Source organism: Suncus etruscus, chromosome 6 (genome assembly GCF_024139225.1).
Source record: "Suncus etruscus isolate mSunEtr1 chromosome 6, mSunEtr1.pri.cur, whole genome shotgun sequence".
NCBI lineage: Eukaryota > Metazoa > Chordata > Mammalia > Eulipotyphla > Soricidae > Suncus > Suncus etruscus.
The window spans coordinates 46554219-46572659 of NC_064853.1; the positions used below are offsets into that span (position 1 = coordinate 46554219).

Genomic DNA, 18441 nt, shown 5'->3' on the forward strand with positions numbered 1-18441 from the left:
GAGAGCATAGTGTGTAGGGCATTTGCTCTGCACACTGCTTACTGAGGTTTGAGCTCCAGTACCCCATATGGTTCCCTGAGCCTGCCAGGAGTCATCCCTGAGTGCAGAGCCAGAAGTAAGCCCTTGAACACTGTTGTGTGTGATCCCTGATGACCCCATGTCCTTGAAATATTCAGTTAACTGTTGATCAGATTTTAAAATGCTATCAGTAAAATTTTATGTAATTGTTTCCATAAGGTCTCCTTGACAATTGTTGATGAAATGAAAGTTTATGAAATTGCCTGCCGATTTTAGAACTTTTATTGTTTGTTAGGTTCTAGTTAATAATTATTAGTTAAGGAATCCACAAAGATTCCTTGAGTCAACAGGAAGGAAACATGTTGCTCTCCATTAAATAGGGCTCATTAGGGCTGGAGTCATAGAATAGCAGAGCTGGTAGAGCACTGTCATCTACACAGCCAACCTGGGTTTGACCCCTGACATTCCATATGGTCCCCCAGCACACCAAGAGTTATCCTTGAGTATGGGGCCAAGAGCTCTTGACCACTGTGGGGTGTGGACACCCCCCTTGTCTCCTCCCTCTATAGAATAAGACAAAGTTTATTAGTCTTACCTGTCCCTTAGATTAGCAGACACCTTGCCCACTACCCTCTCTATAGTTTTTTTTTTATTTCAGTTTATAAGCAGACAGAAGTCTATAATAATGGGGCTTTTATTGTTGTTTTAGTTCTAAAGAAAAATTTTAACTCTAAGGAATTGCTGTATCTCTGGCTTCTGTGTGTATTTGTTTTTAATTGAATACCCATAATAACAAAGTTATTCATATTGCGTTTTAGGCATACAATGTTCCAGTGCTAATCCCTTCACCAGTGCCTGCTTTCCTTCACTTATGTCCCCAGTTTCCCTCTTGCCCCTCAGAAATGCCCCTTAGATATTTAAGAAATTATCTAAAAATAATGATAATTAGCTATTGAAAATTAATCACCTACAAAGTACCAGCCATTGTGTCTGATAACAAATACATTCAACAATCAGCAATATATCCATTTTTCTCACTAATTTTATATGACTAGGAATTATGTGTGGGGGGAGTTAAATAACCACAGTTTTCCTCTTGACAAAAGTGTTGTGTATAATTATTCTTTTTTAATTAGTATTTTTTAGTGGTTAATAATGTTCCTCTTCACACATCTTTAATCAAATGCTAATGTTTTGTTTGCTTCATTCTAATTTTGAGAATCACACTGAACAATGGAGAGATTATTCCTGGCGGTGCTTAGGGAACCATATGGGATGCCAGGAATTGAAATTGTTGGCTGTGTGTGGCAAGCACTCTACCTATTATTCTCATGTTTCTCTCTCTCTCTCTCTCTCTCTCTCTCTCTCTCTCTCTCTCTCTCTCTCTCTCTCTCTCTCTCTCTCTCTCTCTCTGTTTTTTTTCTAACTTCTATATAAAACAATTAAAATTGGAAAAATGTTTTCGACCCTTTTTTTGGAGGGGGTGAGAGTCGGGCCACACCTGATGGTCATTGATTACTCCTGGCTGACTTGTGGGGAAACATGGAATGCTGGGTATTGAACCCAGGTTGGCTATGTACAAGGCAAACATCCTACTCATTGTATATTCACTCTGGTCTTTCAACAATTAATTTTTAAAAGTTGAACAGTTTAACTTAATATGTCATAGATCATGGAGCTATCCAATGAGATGAAAGTAGTTAATACATTTTTGTCTCCCAGGTTCTCCGTGGAGGAGCCAGTCAGCGTCCTTTGACCCCAAATCAGAACCAGCAAGGACAGCAAACAGATCCACTAGTGGCAGCTGCAGCAGTGAATTCTGCCCTTGCTTTTGGACAAGGACTAGCAGCAGGCATGCCAGGTGAGGTTGCATTGTTGTTTCTGATACTTGGTACAAAGAAAGTCTTACTGCTAGTTTCAGAGGAAAATAAGTAGCACTTTTAATTTATATAAGCATGTCCAATTTGGTGACTGGCAAGGATGACATTCACTTGCCCTCACTTAGACTACAGTTCATTGATGAGAGTAAGATTGTTCTGAGCCAGTCTTTTTGTTTTATTTTATAAATATCTTTTTTTAAGCATCATGATTACAAGCATGTTTGTAGCTGGGTTTTAGTTATATAAAAGAAAGAACACCCCACTTTACCAGTGCAACATTCCCACCATCAATGCCCTCCATCTCCCTCTCCCCCCACCTCTTGCCTATATTCAAGACAGGCATTCTATTTCTCTCAATTACTACCATTGTCATGAAAGTTGTTAGTGTATTTATTTCTCTAACTGCACTCACCACTCTTTGTGGTAAACTTTATATTGTGGGCCAGTCCTTCTAGCCCTCATCTCTATAGTCTCTAGCTCTTTTATTTTTCTTAATTTCCACAGATGAGTAAGACTATTCTGTGTCTCTCTCTCTCCCTTTGACTTACTTCACTCAGCATAATAGTTTCCATGTCCATCTATCTATAGGAAAATTTTATGACTTTTTTTCTGACGTGAGACAGCCTTAATTTTTGATTTTGTGGATAAGTGAATCTCTATACTGCTCCTTTGACGACTATCTTACTTTGTCCCTCAGGATCGTTAATAGCAGGCAGTATCATTGCAAATTCTTGGCTCACTATCACCTGGTGTTTGATCGTTACATGTATTGGAGTTTTTGAGGTTCTTCCTTTGAAACAGGTCCTGATGAGACCTCAGTATTAAATCATGGATTTCTATTGATCAGAGAGAATAACTAGATTAAGTGATCAATATTTGAGGTCAATGAGTAACTTAAATTGCATTTCTTTTTTTTTTTTTTTTTAATTTTTTTTTTTAATTATGAGAACAAAGATGCAAAGAAAGAGGACAAGGTAAATTTACAGTGGAATGACAATCACCCATAAAATAATTCTCAGAAGAACTTCCCTTGCTGATATCTTAACTTTGAACTTTCAGCCAAAGAACATTAAAATAAATAAAACAGAATCCATGTACAATTACTTTGTCCCTCAAGTCCCCAGATTGTAACACATTATAATATTTTTTAACAGCACACAAGGCAATCTAAAGCCATAAAACTTAACGTAACTCCTTAATCATTAGAGGCATAGTATTTTTTACATTTCTATGTACATGCATATTAGCTTAAGTTAACCTCAAATTTTAAGTGTTTTTTTTTAAGGATTAGAGTCAAAGGAGCACAGTAAAAACGGTGTTAGAGTGGCAATTGTTTGCATAGGCCCACCAAAATATGAGGGGAATGGAAAGGAATAACCTTGGCCTAAATACAAAGAGACCCAACCCCTGAAGTTTCCTGGCACAAGACCAACTCTAGGCTCCAGGCAAGCTAGATCGTCCAATCCAAGACATTGTCTGTAGTGCCAACACACTTTTATTTTACGCACAGTCTCTGTTGTTGGTATCATGTTTCTGTATTAAAGATCCTGGAATCTGTATATCCTACATTGAAGTCAGGATGTGGAGCGTCCTCTTGTTTCACCTCACCATTAAAGGGCAATGCAGAGAGCCCTGTCCTGTAAGCAGGTTGTTGTTGTTGTTAAGTCTTCTCAGTGTTAAGGGAAGTCGCTTTTGAGCAGGTCGATGTCTGAGCAGTGGTAGGGTCTTCCGTGGTAGAGGATTGCTTCCAGGTGATGTTATAGACAAACCTGGATGTTTCGTGGATGGCTTCCCTGGTTCAGGGGTGAATGGAAAATGTCCTTTCTTCTGAGGCCTGTGCCAGGTCGTTATGTCAATGTTCAGGGTGTAAGGTCCCTTTGCACTACAAGATTTGCGTGTTCCAATCTCTATTAGATAGGATCTTATTTGTATTAGTATTTTCCCATTTTAATGTGCCTATGCAAAAAAGGAGCAATATTGCATTTTCTTTTGTTAGTTGCTAAATATGTTTTCTCAGGAAGACACTTAATTTTTTTTGTTTTGGATCCACACCTGGTGACACTCAGGGGTTGAACATAGGTCTGTCCTGGATCAGCCGCATGCAAGGTAAATGCCCTATCATTGTGCTATTGCTCTGTTTTCAGGAAGACACTTATTTCTCAAACAGATGACTAGGATTTGGAGATATCCATCTTGTATGGTATTGAAAGATTTGACTCATTTAACCCTATGAGGTATTTTTTTTTGTTAAAACAGGAAATAAAAAACAAACAATCCCCCCCCCCCAAAAAAAAACTCAGGAAATTGTAGACTATTTTTTCTTAGATTATCATGTAGTATGGAAGGACTATGAATGTAATCATTTCTATGCCTTGTTATTTGTGTACTCAAGAAAGCAAGAGCTTTCTGAGGGTTTGATTCAATTTATAACTGCTAGTAATAGTATTCTCTATTCTACCGAAATCCATCCAAATATTTAGTGGCTAATAAATGACTGCTCAACTTTGTATTTATTGGATATCAGACTAGAACTTTTCATACATTTTTTTTTTCAGCCTAATCTTCATAGAGCTTTTGCAACAAGTACTACTTTTTTCACTTTATTAGGAATGTAAATGAGTTGAGATCCAGTGTCATATAAGTCTTTAAACATTGAAGTCATGATGTCACTTTAAGTTTCTGCCCCCAAAGCAGACAAATACATCTTTCCCCAAAGTAGAGCTTGTGACTATTTATAATATTCTCCTATCCAGAAACTATTTATACATATAATATTTTACTTAATCTATTGACTCAATATTCCTAGGTTATCCGGTCTTGGCTCCTGCTGCTTATTATGACCAAACTGGTGCACTTGTAGTGAATGCAGGAGCAAGAAATGGTCTTGGAGCTCCTGTTCGACTTGTAGCTCCTGCCCCAGTCATTATTAGCTCCTCAGCCGCACAAGCAGGTGAGTTATACTCCTTAGTGAATAGAGCTACAGGGGGCAAGAGATAAAGTTCTTACTATATGTTGAAATACAGTTAATCAGCAATTCTCTGTATGCAAGTGATACCAGTAGATTCTGATTATGGTAGTAGCATGTAATAGTTGGTTAACTGCAAGTGAGAACAACATGGTTAGATGTCTTGGGAATTTGAGGAATGTTAGTAATTGGTTTATTAAAATGATTCTAGAAAAAAAGTGTTTACAGGATATGAGTGGAGTTTTTAGCTTTTAGGAAGTAGTTTGTTTTTTTTTTTTTAAGTTTATATTTTATATTTGTTTTAAGTCACAGATTCTTTAAAGCTCTTAATATGGTCAGTTTGGTCCAATGGTAATTTTGAGTTCTAATTCAAAGTTGAAATATAAAATGGGAACTTCAGATTAAAGGACCAAAGACAGATTTTCTAGTGCTTTATAAGGTTTGTGTTGCTTTGAAAAATATGGCAGCATTAAAAGCTTTTCAAAAAAGAATAACAATGTAATTTGGAATGTAGCCTATTCTCTTCCTAGCCAAATGGTTTACTTTCTTCTTCATAGCTGTTGCAGCGGCTGCAGCTTCAGCAAATGGAGCAGCTGGTGGTCTTGCTGGAACAACAAATGGACCATTTCGCCCTTTAGGAACCCAACAGCCTCAGCCTCAGCCCCAGCAGCAGCCCAACAACAACCTGGCATCCAGCTCTTTCTATGGCAACAACTCTCTGAGCAGCAATTCACAGAGCAGCTCCCTCTTCTCTCAGGGCTCTGCCCAGCCTGCCAACACATCACTGGGATTTGGAAGCAGCAGCTCTCTTGGAGCCACCCTGGGATCGGCCCTTGGAGGATTTGGCACAGCAGGTAGAGATCAGACTGATGTGCTCTTAAATTGAATGTTTATTGTTTGTACACCCTTTGGAATACTGACAGTGCATGGAGCCTTGGGAAGATACCACAGACAGATCTGGATTATGTCTTGGGGGAATTCAGACTTTCCACAAATCTTTGAGATTGATGGACTGTTGAGTTCAAATTATAAAAGCTGGAACCTGTTTTAGGTTTATGCTCAGGTTGTTTTTATTTTTGTCAGTATGTTTCAGTGATTAGAAGAAAACTATAGGGGCCCAGAGAGATAGCACAGCGGTGTTTGCCTTGCAAGCAGTTGATCCAGGACCAAAGGTGGTTGGTTCAAATCCCGGTGTCCCATATGGTATCCCGTGCCTGCCAGGAGCTATTTCTGAGCAGACAGCCAGGAGTAACCCCTGAGCAACGGCGGGTGTGGCCTCAAAAGCCAAAAACCAAAAAAAAGAAGAAGAAACCTATAGGAGATTCGCATATAATTGGCAAGAAGACAGGTATATGTTAAATACTGAGGGAGGCGATCAAAGAACCTAATATCTTTTTTTCTGTTTGTTTGTTTGTTTTTGGGCCACACACGGCATTGTTCAGGGGTTACTCCTGGCTGTCTGCTGAGAAATAGCTCCTGGCAGGCACAGAGGACCATATGGGACACCGGGATTCGAACCAACCACCTTTGGTCCTGGATCGGTTGCTTGCAAGGCAAATGCCCCTGTGCTATCTCTCCGGGCCCAGATCCTAATATCTTATACACTTCAGCCCACATAGCTGAGACTTGAGTGCTTGGCCTGCAGACCTATAAAGAGTTAATGCATTTTTCCAAGTCTTTTGAAAAGAAATAAGGTGGATATTGAGGAAAAGAGGGAGAAAAGGAATATTAGAACAAGATTTTTGTTTGTTTGCCGTCCTCAGGGGTTACTCCTGGCTCTGTGCTTAGAAATCACCCCTGACTGGCATGCGGGACCATATGGGATGCCGAGATTTGAACCACTGTTGGTCCTAGGTCTGCTACTTGCAAGGCAAACACCCTACCGCTGCACTCTCTCTCCAGACCTAGAACAAGATTTTAAAGACTTTCGTTAGGAGTTAAAAAAAAAAACCCTAGAACATAGTGAAACAAACCATGGAATAACTGCAATACTGGTAAAGTAATGTTACTGCAAAACAGTAGCATGTGTGAGAGAAAGTATCTGAAGTTGGAATTGGGGACAGTTGATTTGATTTAACCTATTGAGAAACAGGGCTTTCAAAGATGTCTTGTGTAGTGGGACAATACCCCATTTACATATCTTTTTTTTTCTGTATTCTGTTGTCTACTGGAACCTTTGGGTTAATGGAAGGCGTTCTTTCTAGCCCATTTTCTTTCACTTTTTCCATAGTTTTTGTGGCCATCAGAGCTTTATAAACTTTTCCTATCCCATAATACGTGACACAAAAGGGGGTAAATTTAGTAAATGTGTGATGGTTTGAACAAGAATTTTATGTTAACTATTAAGCCATGTCCTCTTATTAGTTTACCTGACCCTAGAATTGTCACAAGTAGAGATAGGCTGTCTCTGCTGACAAATTTGCGGTGGTAAGGAGTTGATCAAAATGTTAGGAACAGGTCACTGGGCTTGTTCTTCCAAGAACAGGCCTGTTCTTATCTGCATTGTTTAATTTCCATTTTAGTTGCAAACTCCAACACTGGCAGTGGCTCCCGCCGTGATTCCTTGACTGGCAGCAGTGACCTTTATAAGAGGACATCAAGCAGCTTGACCCCCATTGGACACAGTTTTTATAACGGCCTTAGCTTTTCCTCCTCTCCTGGACCCGTGGGCATGCCTCTCCCTAGTCAGGGGCCAGGACATTCACAGACACCACCTCCTTCCCTCTCTTCACATGGATCCTCTTCAAGCTTAAACCTGGGTAAGAACCATTACTCTAACACACCCTGAACTCTGGAAATCTCCGGTCATTGATGACATTAGTATTACTTTGCATATGCAAAGGTAACAATCCCTTTATACTAGAAGTGTCCTGAGTGTTTTGTACTTTCTTTAAGTGCTTTATGTTATTAGTCTATACCTAGACAGCACAACAGATTTGGGGTTAATGAAATTTGGATGCAACCCCTCTATATTCACTTCAGATTTAGTGTGGACGTCTTGTCCTTGACTACTTACTTAGAATCTTTCATAATAAACACAGTACAGGTTTAAGTAAAACTAGAAAATGTAGAGACAGAGGAAAAGAATGTATTTACACAATCTCATAACTAAAGTTTCATAGTTAATATTTTGCTTTTTTTTCAGGCTATTTTTTTAGGCTTATGCTTAATATCTTCACATAATACATTTTACCAAATTTTTGTCCTTAAAAATTAGTGGCATTGACATTCTAAAACTTGTAATGTGCTATGAGTAGCTTGTATTTCCAAGGTAGATATAGGTGTTTTTGAATGTTACTATCGAGATTATAGAGAAAGTGGATAGAAAAGGAAAAAAAAATTTTTTTTGGTGTTTGGGCCACACTCTGCAGTGCTCAGGATTACTCCTGGCTGTCTGCTCAGAAATAGCTCCTGGCAGGCATGGGGGACCATATGGGACACCGGGATTCGAACCAACCACCTTTGGTCCTGGATCGGCTGCTTGCAAGGCAAATGCTGCTGTGCTATCTCTCCGGGCCTCAGAAAAGGAAAATTTAAGCCAGCATAGTATATGAAATAATTTAGTGTGGCAAAATTTTTAGAGATGGGAAATTATTTTTTGATCTCAGGAACATGGTACATTCTTTGTTCTTACAATTGATTGTTTCAGTTTCAAAGTACTGATTTATTTCATAGATAGGGAAATTGACATGTAGGTATTCATTGCCCATACCGTTTATTTTGCTATTCAGGATAGTTTGAGGAGGGAATGGGTGCTTTAATCATAATAAGCTTAATCAGTACTGTCCTGGGAAAAATCATGCATGATTACTTTATTAAGAAGATACTTATTTTGGACAAAAGGAGGTGTTTGCCTTGCACTTGACCAATCTATGTTCAATTCTCGGCATCCTAGGTGGTCCCCAGATGTTCTGGGGGTCACTCCTTGTGCACTGGACTGGATGACTCAATCATCAGCCATGGGATGTAAAGCTGCTTGGACAAGGCAGAACCATTCTCAGCGTCATGAGGATAATATATTTAGTAGAACCTCCTGTCTTTTTTGTTTGTTTGTTTTGGGGTCACACCTTGTGGTGTGCAGGGGTTACTCCTGGCTCTGTGCTCAGAGATCGCTCCTGGCAGGCTTGGGGGACCATGTGGGACCCCAGAGATTGAACCCAGGCTTGTTCTGGATCGGTCACGTGCTATCACCTCGGCCCCTCCCATCCTTTTGTATGTGAGATATGTACCCCTGAACATTTTCCTGAGTCCTTGGAGATGGTATTGTTTTGATATAAATTATAGATTTATATCAAAATATGTGTGCTTGCCAGGCTCCCCCACCAAACTCTAGATATTTTTATTTGATGAACCTATTTTGAGGTATCATGATTACTTTAAAACTTATGACTTGCAAGTACTTCCTTCAGCTAATAATCAGTAAGATTAAAAGTAATTTTAAAGGGCAGAGGCTGAAGTTTTTGCTTTGTCACATGGCCAAGCCAACTCTAGCCCCACTTCTGCATATATTTCTCAGAGCCAGGAGTAAGCCATTGGGTATGACCCAACCATCCTACCTTAAAAATATGAAGACGTAGCTTTAAGTATTTAGAAATGAGGGCTGACTGAAGAAAACTACTGTGCTTTGATTTCAGAAGATGAGAATGGAGAATGATTTATGAAAGAATAAAAGCCTTACAGGTATTCTAAGATATAAGAGCATTATCTATTTGAAAGAGATGAGGCAAAAATAGTGTAATGAATATACCTGAAGTTTTATATGGTAGAAACTACAGTGGTAGAACTCATTGTTTCAGGATATACATGGGTATAACCTTTTTAAAATAAATGGTTAGAACATTCCATAATAATACCTGTATCAGCTATTTAAGGGGATGAGATATTTTTCAGAACAACTCCAGTCTACTGGAATGGGATAACTGAAATATACACATGGTTAATGCAAGGTTAGAAGGAGTAGATAAAAATGTCATTTTACTAAGTAGATGAAAGAATCAACCTTTATTGAAAAAGTGTTATTGAAGAACCTCTCTCTGGTTTTGGGTTCTGAACTCTGGAATGATCATTATCAGGTCAGTGACACAGAGAGAGGAAATGAACTTAAATATCTTGCCTCGCTCTTTATTTTTCAGTAGATGTAGTCCAAAGTTTTTAACTCCAAAACTTGCAATCTCTTTGTATATCATTTTACATGATTTGGCCAGGATAGTGCTTAACCTACTGTATTATCAGATTCAGAAATCATATTTTTTCTTTATTTAAACATTTTAATTTTGTCATCTCACATTGAATATTTATTTAACAAGGTCTGCAAGAATAGTATTTTAGCCTTAAAGGTAAAATAAGGTATATGTTTCATTGTTGACATGCAGAAGACAGAATCAGTGAGCGTAGTTGTTATATTCTTTTTTTTTTTTTTGGTTTTTGGGCCACACCCGGCGGTGCTCAGGGGTTACTCCTGGCTCCTGGCTGTCTGCTCAGAAATCGCTCCTGGCAGGCACGGGGGACCATATGGGACACCGGGATTCGAACCAACCACCTTAGGTCCCGGATCGGCTGCTTGCAAGGCAAACGCCGCTGTGCTATCTCTCCGGCCCTAATAAAATTATTTTAAATAACAAAACTTTACTGTAGATCATATAACTCACCTGCTTTAAGAGTATAGTCATTTTTATTAACATGTGAATTCCTTAACCACCATCATAATTCTTTTTTAGAATATTTTCATGTCCTCGATCAAATTCCTCATTATTTTACTGTTAAACTCCATTATGGCTGGGGATATTGGTTTAGCTATAGAGCACATGGCGTGGTACCACAAAACAGAACAACTATTCTAACTTTATATCATGATATAATGGTGTGTTAGTAGTTCCATTTATTTCTGAATAGTGTTTGATTTTTGATTTCACAGATAAATCACACATCCCAAACTTCGCGTTAAAACACACACATACCTTTTTTTTTTAACTATAGAAATAATGCTCTATGAACATTTGCCTGAAAGTCTTTCTGTGGGCACATTTTTTTTCCTTTCTCTGGGAAAAAGTTTGTACAGTGCTACAAATTTTGTTTGTGATGAGAAAATTCCGTGTAGAATGTGGTTTGAGAGGCACATTTGATACACATTCTTAGGGGACTGAGAGAATACAATGGGTCAGGTGCTTTCCTTACATATGGTTGGCTCAGCTCTTATACTGGGCACCATGCTCACTAGGAGTGATCTATCGCACAGATCCAAGAAAAAGATTTATTTTTGGCATCCCCCAAATAAATATATATAAATGTATATATATATCCTTAGAAACTTCCAAATAGATTATTATTTGATTATAGTTGTGTTATTGATAATAGTGCTATTGAATTTTTTACAATAGTATACATTACTTATTTTATAAATTAAATTTTGTATCATTTATCTTCTTTACCCCTCAGTTCAGATCCAAGATCTTGAGATTTATTAACATATAATTTTGAATTATTCTACATAGAGTTATCAAATACCTAGATTCTACATATGCTTGTAGTTAAATTTCTGTTTTGTTTTTCTCTGACTTTTTAACATTTGATCTTAATTAGATCTGAGTCCTATGAGATAGCTCAAATGGTAAAACACATTCCTGGTACTGCATCTTGGTCCCCTCCCCCCAGCACTTTGTGTGGTCCATATATATGTGCATACGTAGGCAATATGTACAGATATGATTATGAACATATATTTTGTTATTAATGCCTTTTGAAATTTGGGCCACTCCTTGCTTTGTGCTCAAGATTTACTCTTGATGGTGCTCAGATATTGAACCTAGGGCGGGCACATGCAAAAGTTCCCTACTTTAAGACAAGCACTTACTTGCTGTACTGTTATTTCTCCAGCCCCCATATAGTTACTCTAATGGGCCTGGAACATTATGTCATTGAGGTTTTAATATGCATTGGCCCACTTCCTCTTTGTTTTTGTATTTAACAGGGGCTGACTGCAGTATTTTCCAGTGCTCACCAGGGGGCACCATGTTTGGATGGTATTGCGCTTCAGGCCACTGTGTTTACACACTTTAATTTTGGTGATCATACATTTGGAGATATATACTCTGATGAGGCATTGGGGTGCTGAATAGCAGAGATGCTGGTTCTGCACTTAGTGTGGGCTATACTGGGGGGTTGAATTGACTTCACATGAGTAGGGCAAGGACCACTGGGCCCAAATTACTACATTTTACATTGCAATGATGATTTGCTTTCCGGTTTCTTTTTCCCTCTTTTTCCTTCCCCTCCCCTTCCCTCTCCTTCCCTCTACTCTCCTTTAGCCATGCCTAGTATTGCAAGTGGGCCATTCTAGTAGTACCTAGGTGCCTTGTGTGCCAGACACCCAACCTGGAGTTTCCACATGCAAAAGTTATGCTCCAGCTCTTTGAGCCATCTCCCTGGCCCTTAAGCCTCTTTTCATGTACTTACTAACTATTCATATTCTCCCATAAACATGTATATGTTTATGTCCATGTTAGTAATTGTTGAGGTGTTTTTGTTTTTTTTTTTTTTTTTTTGGCCACATCCGTTTGATGCTCAGGAGTTACTCCTGGCTAAGCGCTCAGAAATTGTCCCTGGCTTGGGGGGACCTTATGGGACTCCGGGCGCTTGCAAGGCAGACACCTTACCTCTAGCGCCTTCTCACCAGCCCCGAGTTTTTTTTCTAACAAAAAAAGGCGTATTTATTTAGTTTAAATATGTTTAAATATATTATATTGTGTTTATATTAACAACATTTAAAAAAAGAATACTGTTATTCTTAGTTTTTTTTTAATTTATCTAATGCCCTAAAGCAGGGGTCTCAAACTCAGTTTACCTAGGGGCCACAGGAGGCAAAGTCGGGGTAATCCTGGAGTGCAAAGTCAGTAGTAAGTCTTGAACATTGGGGGTTGTGACCCAAACAACTAAAACAAAACAAAACAAAAAAAAGATTCCTCTGGGGCAGGGCCACAAAATGTTGTACAGAGGGCCGCAAACAGCCCGCGGGCCGCAAGTTTGAGACCCCTGCCCTAAAGTATTCACTTCTAACAACTTCTACCTAACATCTTAAAAGAGTAATTTATGTGGACTTTAATGTTGTGGTATTATGTTCTGTTTACCCATAGATTGCTTCATCTTACTCTTAACCTTCCTTTTTTTCCCCTAAGATGTTTCTTTTGGGGTTAGAATAGGTTTGGACCATACCTGGGTCAGGGTTTTCTACTGGCTCAGTGCTTATGGGATCATATGTGATCAAACGAGGCAAGCTCCTCACACAGATTTTGTCATTTTAAAACCTGTAACATCCAAGAATTAACCTGCAGAATTTTATTACTATTTACAAGGTTGAAGTACTCAACCTTTTCCTGTGCCTTGGAAGAAAAGTCTTAGGCATGTGGATTCTCACAGTGATATACTTAATATAGATGTCTTCTCTTCTCCCCACTCTGTTATTTATACTAATGTTGATTTGTCCTGTACTTTTTTATTTGTCTTTGGACCATATTTGACACTACAGTTGTGCTAGAGTAGAGGTGGTGATATGCTGCTCCTGACTCTGTGCATTAAAAGTCACTTCTTGGGCAAGGGGGGGCAGGGTTTGCACACCTTGTGGTGCTCAGGGCTTATTCCTGGCTCTGTTGTCAGAAATTACTTAAGGTAGATTCAGCCGTTTTGGATGCTAGGCTAATGCTCTCTATGCTATCACTCTAGCCCAGGAGCCACTTCTTATGCTGGAAATTAATTCAGGTTGGTATGCAAGGCAAACAAGTGCCTTCCCACCTCTGTTATCTTTCCAATCCCTCATTCTGTCCTTAGAACACAAGATTTTATGTGCAATGGTAAATTATTCTAATGTCTTTAAAGAAAAGCAGTACTTAAAATTATAATTGTATTTTGTGTCTCTGCTTGAAGTGTAGAAAATGTTTTTAATTTATTGGCAACAAACTAGCTTCAGATTGTTTACATAGTTTGATGTGTGTGCATCCTTAGATATTTTGCTTTATAAAGAAAAAATACTTTTTGTCATTGCTTATCTAGTTTCCAAAAGTGATCTTTGTTTGTAGATGTATGTGTGTGTGTTTTGTTTTTAGGCCACCTTTGGCAGTACTCAGGGGTTATACTTCTTGCTCTGCGCTCAGGAATTATTCCTGACAGTGCACAGGGATGGGATAGAACTCTGATTAGCTGTAAGGCAGGGGTCTCAAACTCTCGGCCCACGGGCTGTTTGCGGCCCTTCGTACAACATTTTGTGGCCCTGCCCTAGAGGAATCTTTTTTTTGTTTTGTTTTGTTTTAGTTGTTTGGGTCACAACCCCCCAATGTTCAAGGCTTACTACTGACTTTGCACTCAAGGATCACCCCGACTTTGCTTTCTGTGGCCCTCGGGTAAATTGAGTTTGAGACCCCTGGTGTAAGGCAAATGCTTTACCCACTGTACTTTCTCTTCAGTTTCCATGATCTGTCATTTGTAATGCTAACTATTTAAAAAGGACCTTTTAACTCAGTATTATCATTAGAAACTTTTAGTTTTAGTTTGTATGATTAGCATTAACTAGATATTTAATTCTCATTTTGGCTTATATGTGGTCTTCAGCGGTCAGTCCACAGATCTGTGCTGGTCCACAGGCATAAAGCAATAGAAAACTACTGTTTTTACAGCCTTAGTTAGAACTGCAAGTCCTTGCACTGGTTTGCAGGATCTATTGTGTTAAACGTGTAGAATGCTCAGTTAGGTGAAACCCTCTGTCATGCCTGACTAGAACTATACTGTACATCAATTTCACCTGCTTCTGAAAGAGACAAAGGGGGTTTGAAAGAGTTTCACAAAAGTTTGCTTGTTCTGTTAGAAAATAGATCAGAGAGAACTATTTTAGAAACATTTTAAACACATTAATTTAGCATGAGCTAATAATTTCTCTGTTTAAACACCATGGTTACAGAAATGTTTGTAGTTGGGTTTCAGTCATTGAATGTACACCATCCTTTGCATGGTGTAATTTTTTTATAAAGGGAGTCCTGCAGATCACTCCTGTTAATTCTAGCCAGCTAATTCAGCCAGTTGAATCCCAGGATCTGAGCTTACTATTGGGCATGTAGTACTGATGACCATCTTGACTACTTTGTCATTGCTTGGGGGTTTCTGTGGCTACACTGGGAGTGGGGTAGAAGGATGCCTCTAGTATCCAGGATCAAAGCTAGGTCAGCTCAGCATGTCCTTGTGCTGCAGTCCTTTTAGTTCCTGATCTTTATTTTTGTTGTTACTGTAAAGATGGGTTTCTTGTGGACAATACCCAGTTGATTGTTTTGATCTATTTGACAGTCTTTCATTTATTTTATTTTATTTTATTCTATTTTATTTTATTTTTTTGCAGTGCTCAGGGTTACTCCTAGCTCTGCACTCAGCAATTACTCTGGGGGTGTTGGAGTGATAGCACAGCAGTAGGGCGTTTGCCTTGCATAGATGGAGCTTACCCAGGAGTTAACCCTGAGTGCCACTTTGTGTGGCCCCCAAACCCCCCCCCCCCCATTTACTCCTGGCAGGCTTGGGATTCCGGGGATAGAACCTGGGTCGGCCTCATGCAAGGTGCTACCCGCTATGCTGTTGCTCCAGCCCCAGTCTGTCTTTTAATTATTATATTTAGGTTTTGACACTTAAATTAATTTTATAGTTTGAGTAATTTTTACTGTGTTCATAGTGTTCTTTAGTATCATTTTTGTTTTCCATTCTTTTTCCTCTTGTGCTTTTTTATTTTAATGGAGCATTATATGTTATGTGTTTTTCTATTTTCTCCTCTTACAATACCAATTTCTTTTTTTAATGTTTAATTATTTTTGTAGTGTTAAGGATTCAACCCAGGGGCCGGGAAGGTGGCGCTAGAGGTAAGGTGTCTGCTTTGCAAGCGCTAGCCAAGGAAAGATCTCGACCGCTGTTCGATCCCCCCGGCGTCCCATATGGTCCCCCCAAGCCAAGGGCAATTTCTGAGCGCATAGCAAGGAGTAACCCCTGAGCGTCAAACGGGTGTGGCCAAAAACAAAACAAAACAAAACAAAGGATTCAACCCAGGGCCTCACACTTATTAAGAATGTATTCACTACTAAGCCATACATCTCCCTGCCTCAGTATTACTTTTGTTACTGTTTTTACTTTTAGGCTACACCTGGGTTTACTTTTGGCTCTGCATTCAGAAATTACTCCTGGCAGGCTTAGGGGAGCCATATATGGTGCTAGGAATTGAACCTAGGTTGACCAAATGCAAGGCAAGAGCCCTATCTTCTGTACTACTGCTCTACTACTTTATCTTTCCTTTTAAAACTTTTCTAGTGGTTGTCCTGGAATTTTTATTAAACACACTTAAAAAAATCTACATCCATTTTCAAATGATATTATTACCAATTTGAATGTAGTATAAACGCCAAAATAATCTTAATTGCTTCCCTTCACTTTCATGTTATCATTAGTTTCTTGTGTAGAAATAAGCATATAGTTTCATACATTGAATATAATATTGCTGTTATTATTGTGAACAATCAGAAGAGTTTAAAAGGTTCTATGTTTTATTATCTTCACTTATACCATTTTCAATGCTTTTCCTTTGTGTAGGTTCAACTAACTTTCTGACCTTTGTTGCTTTTCTTTTTGCTAAAGAAATGCTTTTTAACATTTATTGCAAGGCAGTTCTACTGGAAACTGATTCTCTCAAATTTTGTTTGGAAATTTTTGCTTCTCTTTCACTTTTGAAGATTTAGGATGTGAAGTTCTAAGCTGGTTTTTCTAAGTTGCTTTTTCTCTGAGAACTTTAAATATTTCACTCCACTCTCTTCTTGCTTGCATGCTTTCTGAGAAGTCGGATGCAATTCTTACCTTTATTCCTCTATAGGTAAGGTGTTTTTTTCCCTTTGATAACTTTGAATATTTTTCTTATCTTTGATTTTTTATAATTTAGAAATGATGTAAAGAGAGATAGTGTTTTATGTGTATGTGGTTTGTTTGCTTGGTTTATTTTTTTCTGCTTGGTGTTCTGAGTTGCCTAGTTTTGTGGTTTAGTGTCTTAACATTAATTTGGGAGAATTTTTTCACTAATGTATAACATTTCTTAATTTATTTCTCCTTTTCTGATATTTCAATTATTTTTCCATCTAGTTGTCCCATAGTCCTTGGGAGTCTGTCTCTCTCACCCCAGTCTTTGTTCTCTTTTTTTTTTTTCCCAGTTTTTTTCTTTTTAATCCTCTTATTATGCATCTATCCTTAGCTATGCCAAAAAAGGCTTATGCACAGTCAATAGTAATTTTGGAGCCCCAGGCATTTCTTATTGGTTCTTTCTTAGGATTTTCATTTCTCTGCTTGGATTGTCATCTATTATATGCTTTCTGTTTTAGGCCCCATATCATATTAATCTATAGTTCTTTAAAGTTCCAGTCTAAGTCAACATCTTGCCATGTATGTTGCTCTTTTTCTTCAGGGTATATAGTTTTACTTTGTTCTTTTTTTTTTTTTTTTTTTCTTTTCTCCTCACCACTGGCCTTCTTCCCCTCTTAAATAGCCAGGCCTGATGTACCAGGTAAAAGGAACTGCTGTGTATTGTGGTGAGTATGAAGGGAGGGAACAAACTGTATTAGGGGCTGGAGAGATAGAACAGCGATAGGGCATTTGCCTTGCATGCAACCAATTCAGGACGAACAGTGGTTCAAATCCAGCATCCCATATTGTCTCCTCAGCCTGCTAGCAGCGATTTTTGAGTGCAGAGCAAGGAGTAAACCTTGAGCACCGCTGGGTGTGACCCAAAAACAAAAACCAAAAAAAAAAAAAAAATTCTGTATTAGTTTTGGTCTTTTAGGTCCTATATACACATCTTTGGACTGTGAACTTCACAAGTATTTCTTAGTTATATTTTCTTTCCTTCTGTTGAGACAGGGTGTTATGAGTAGGCTGGAGTTGTATGTATTTTCCTTCCCCCTGTTAGTGTCTGGTTAACTAACCAGACTGTGGACAGGCCTGCTAAAGAACCAGTATACACTGGCATATTGCAGCTGAATTCCTTTCCCATTTCCTTATGCTGGAAACCTGAGGAAATTTTTATCTTTGTAACCTGGTTGGGCTCCTAAAGGTAAATTTTACGATTTTATGGAGTGTTTCCTCTGGGGTGTTAGTTTTTAAACTTTGGTGTTTTTCAGATTGACCCTTTAGGAATTAATTTGTCCATCACAGTTTGGGTTTTTCTATCGTGCCTGGGATTAATTATGATGGTGGATTTTACTAGAGAGACTTTGTTTCAGGAAGCTAAGATGGACTGTCTTCACTTTGCTGTGTATCCTCTCCTCTTTCATAGATCTAAAAAGACTTGGTTTTTTTCCCCACTCTGCAAAATGTGTGTTTCTGACAGTCAAAGCTGTTGTCTCCCACATGCAAGGAAGACACACTTCTACTAAGTACCTATTTGGCCATCTCTTCAGCTGTTTTACTTGTTAAGATGGATTTCTACTGCCAAGCTCCCTACATGACAGCTGGAAACCTGTACTTGCTCATATGTTATAGTATTAGTAAAACGTTATCATACAGCAGAACTCCTTTTAAAAC

General features: G+C 38.5%; 1 protein-coding gene and 1 non-coding gene across 5 annotated transcripts in view; both read left to right on the forward strand.

Moving 5' to 3' along the window:
• Nucleotides 1-18441, forward strand: part of PUM1 (pumilio RNA binding family member 1) — a 141791-nt gene that overhangs the window by 98903 nt on the left and 24447 nt on the right. For 3 of the 4 annotated variants that reach the window (XM_049774637.1, XM_049774638.1, XM_049774639.1), the window contains exons 11-14: nt 1741-1879; nt 4705-4848; nt 5421-5717; nt 7386-7622. In XM_049774637.1, coding sequence (XP_049630594.1) covers nt 1741-1879; nt 4705-4848; nt 5421-5717; nt 7386-7622 — 817 coding nt within the window. Of the gene's footprint in view, nt 1-1740; nt 1880-4704; nt 4849-5420; nt 5718-7385; nt 7623-16711; nt 16745-18441 lie in introns of all 4 variants that reach the window. The other variant, XM_049774636.1, reaches the window with a different exon arrangement.
• On the forward strand, nt 1989-2064 carry LOC126012463 (small nucleolar RNA SNORD103/SNORD85). The gene has a single exon (XR_007496930.1). It is a non-coding gene; the product is annotated as a small nucleolar RNA SNORD103/SNORD85 (small nucleolar RNA).